We start from the raw sequence: 3941 nt of genomic DNA, 5'->3' as shown, positions 1-3941 counted from the left end.
CAGGCAGCTTCTGGAAGGCGGTGGAAGCCAGTAGTGACGACATGGACCTAATGGCAGCTTCGGGCACCCCACGCGCCTGGACTATATGAACTTGTATCATCGTGTTTCAAGCTGCATATTCTTCATTTACTTGCTCAATTACTTGCTCAATTACTTTATACTCTTAGACTTCTACTAAGATTCCATCCCTAGAAATATTCAGGCTCACACAACTATTGATATTACCCCACTGTTCCGTTCAAAATGAACGGCGTCCAGTTCACAGATCGGGCCAACAAGGCCTTGCTGGACTCCAGCGGCCTCTGCGAGCAATATGCGCATTCCCAGATTATGCCTCTTCACCTGGCTGTCGCGTTGCTTAACCCCTCCCCAGATGAGTCTGAAGATCAACAGACCCCTTCTGGTGCCCATTCCTCCCACGATTCCTCAACTGCTCCTCTCTTCCGCCAGGTCGTCGAGCGAGCTCATGGCGACCCTCAGCTTCTCGATCGATCACTGATGAAGCTACTCGTCCGCCTACCGAGTCAAGACCCTCCTCCAGAAAACCCCAGTGTTTCTCCCCAACTCTCCAAAGTCATTCGATCAGCCACCGATTTGTCGAAAACCCAAAAAGACAGCTTCGTTGCGGTTGATCATCTCATCCAGTCTGTTTGCCAAGATTCGCAGGTTCAGCGTGCTCTGGGCGATGCCAATATCCCCAACCTTAAGTTGATCGACACTGCTATCCAGCAAATTCGTGGTACAAAGCGGGTCGACTCCAAGACCGCCGATGCGGAAGGCGAGAATGAGAACCTGAAGAAGTTCACCATTGATATGACTTCCTTGGCTAGGGAGGGTAAGATCGATCCGGTCATTGGTCGAGAGGAGGAAATCCGTCGCGTCATTCGTATTCTCAGTCGACGCACAAAGAACAACCCTGTGCTGATCGGTGAGCCTGGTGTTGGCAAGACCACCATTGTCGAAGGTCTCGCTCGCCGCATTGTCAACGCCGATATTCCCGCCAACCTGGCTCAGTGTCGCCTCCTTTCTCTCGATGTCGGTTCTCTGGTTGCGGGCAGCAAATACCGCGGTGAATTCGAAGAACGTATGAAGGGCGTTCTCAAGGAAATTGAAGATTCCAAGGATACCATAGTTCTCTTTGTCGATGAGATCCACCTGCTTATGGGTGCTGGATCCAGCGGCGAAGGTGGTATGGACGCTGCTAATCTTCTCAAGCCCATGCTGGCTCGTGGCCAGCTGCATTGTATCGGTGCCACCACTCTCTCTGAGTACCGCAAGTATATTGAGAAGGATCAAGCCTTCGAGCGACGATTCCAGCAGGTCCTTGTCAAAGAGCCTACAATCCCAGAGACCATCTCTATTCTTCGTGGTCTGAAGGAGAAATACGAAGCTCATCACGGTGTCAACATTCTGGACGGAGCTATCGTTGCTGCGGCCACTCTCGCCCCTCGCTACCTAACAGCTCGTCGACTCCCTGATTCTGCAGTCGATTTGATTGATGAGGCTGCAGCTGCAGTCCGAGTCACTCGCGAGTCCGAGCCAGAAGCTCTCGACACACTGGAAAGAAAGGCTCGCCAGCTTCAGATCGAAATCCACGCTCTTTCGCGCGAGCAGGACGACGCATCTAAGGCTCGTCTTGAGGCTGCCAAACAAGAAGCTGCCAACGTTAGCGAGGAGCTCCGGCCAATGCGCGAGAAGTACGAAAGTGAAAAGCAGCGCAGCCGCGAAGTACAGGAGGCCAAGATTAAGCTTGACTCTCTCAAGGTTAAGCGTGATGAAGCCGAACGTTCAGGCGATACCCAGACAGCTGCTGATCTTGAATACTACGCCATCCCAGAGACCAAGAGCCTCATTGAGCGTCTCGAGGCTGACCGGGCCAGGGCCGATGCTGAACGCCGCGCACAGTCTGGCGATGCTGGTGAAGCACTTCTCGCCGATGCAGTTGGCCCCGATCAGATCAATGAAATCGTTGCTCGATGGACCGGTATCCCTGTCACAAGGCTCAAGACCACTGAAAAGGATAAGCTGCTCAAGATGGAGAAATACCTTGGCAAAATTGTTGTTGGCCAGAAGGAAGCCGTTGTTTCAGTCTCCAACGCCATTCGCTTGCAGCGCTCAGGTCTGAGTAACCCTAACGCACCCCCCAGCTTCTTGTTCTGCGGTCCCTCCGGTACCGGTAAGACACTGCTCACAAAAGCGCTTGCCGAATTCCTCTTCGATGATCCAAAGGCAATGATCCGGTTCGACATGTCCGAGTATCAAGAGCGACACTCGCTCAGCCGTATGATCGGCGCACCCCCCGGATACGTTGGCCATGACGCCGGTGGCCAACTTACCGAAAGCCTGCGCCGCCGCCCATTCTCGATCTTGCTCTTCGACGAGGTCGAGAAGGCCGCAAAGGAAGTCCTCACTGTCCTCCTACAGCTCATGGATGATGGCCGAATCACCGACGGCCAAGGCCGCGTCGTCGACGCAAAGAACTGCATCGTCGTCATGACCTCCAACCTGGGTGCCCAACATCTCGCCCGTCCCACTACCAAGGATGGTCGCATCGACCCCCATACCCGCGAGTTGGTCATGGAATCACTGCGCAACTATTTCCTACCGGAATTCCTCAACCGTATCTCCAGCACCGTCATCTTCAACCGTCTCACCAGACGCGAGATTCGCAAGATCGTGGACCTCCGTCTCCGCGAGGTACAGAAGCGGCTCGATGACAACGAGCGCAATGTTACTATCGAATGCTCGGAAGAAGTCAAAGACTACCTCGGTGCAGCAGGCTACTCCCCAGCCTACGGTGCTCGTCCACTGGGCCGACTCATCGAGCGCGAGGTCCTCAACCGTCTTGCTGTACTCATTTTGCGTGGAAGTATCAAGGATGGCGAGACTGCTCAAGTCATCATGCGCGATGGTCGCATCGATGTCCTGCCCAACCACGAGGTTGGTGACAGCAGTGACGGTAGCGATGATGAGATGATGGATGAGGATGATTTCGACGCTGAGATGGATGATACCCCAGTCTCGCCTGATCTCTACGACGATTAAACATATGTGGTTTTCTTTTAAAGATTCGTTTTTGTCAAAATGCGAAACACCAAAAATTGATTTGAACATACTCAGCGATGATGAGATGATACACGACTTTTCTTTCTGACTTTGTTTTTCGGCCTCGCTTTCTTATGTCTATGCTCGCACGGCGTTGAAACTATCTCTTCGCATTCTCTTTTCATGTATTTACGCAGTCTTCGCTGGTTGGATAGCCCTCGAGTCGACGGCCTATCAGCTACGACAACGATCATGTTAATTTAAGTTTCTTTATTTCTAGATTCAAACAAAACATACTCCTAGACCTATCAGACCTATCGTAGATCAAAAGTTCATATAAACTTCGGCCCATCATGGTATTCGAATGAGTGTGGAATGAGTTAGTTAAAATACTGTACAGGCGACTAATGTGACCACTGGTACATAACTTTCTCATTGGCTTATATTGCAAGGCAGTAATCTAGGTAGATTCACTCTCACTTTCCAAGCACTATGTTCAAAGGATAGTATGCAGTCTTTTACCATTCTAATTGTATAAACCTACCCACCATATGTATATTCTACGTGTATTTAATTGACACTCTACAAGGGCATGCTTCGTATGTAAATTGAAGTATGTCAGATTGAATTGAGGATTCGCTCAACACGATGTTTCAATACGTCTCCTTATTATTATAGGTATAATAGCAAGGGCATACGTATCGCGCAGAGTGTTGCATATAGAATTAGAAGACACACCGGTTTAGAAAAGAGAGATGATGTTATCTTTATAGGGTTCAAGATCGATGGTTAGTCGTGCCGTTGTAAAGTGTATGTCCCTGTCCCTGACCTGATCATCATCNTCACAGGTTATACATAGAAAAGTCGCTTGCACAAAGTATGCTTTTTGCCACCTT

General features: G+C 50.4%; 1 protein-coding gene across 1 annotated transcript; it reads left to right on the top strand.

Moving 5' to 3' along the window:
• Positions 1–243: 243 nt before the first annotated feature.
• Positions 244–3045, top strand: PEX2_086530 (ATP-dependent Clp protease ATP-binding subunit; the record flags this gene model as incomplete). The annotated part of the gene is made up of 1 exon (XM_016745923.1): positions 244–3045. The coding sequence occupies one exon, from the start codon at positions 244–246 to the stop codon at positions 3043–3045; it is 2802 nt and encodes a 933-aa protein (XP_016599146.1).
• Positions 3046–3941: the final 896 nt, after the last annotated feature.

This window comes from Penicillium expansum (genome assembly GCF_000769745.1).
Source record: "Penicillium expansum strain MD-8 chromosome Unknown contig292, whole genome shotgun sequence".
In the NCBI taxonomy this organism is placed as follows: domain Eukaryota; kingdom Fungi; phylum Ascomycota; class Eurotiomycetes; order Eurotiales; family Aspergillaceae; genus Penicillium; species Penicillium expansum.
This window is presented reverse-complemented; position numbering and strand designations above follow the sequence as displayed.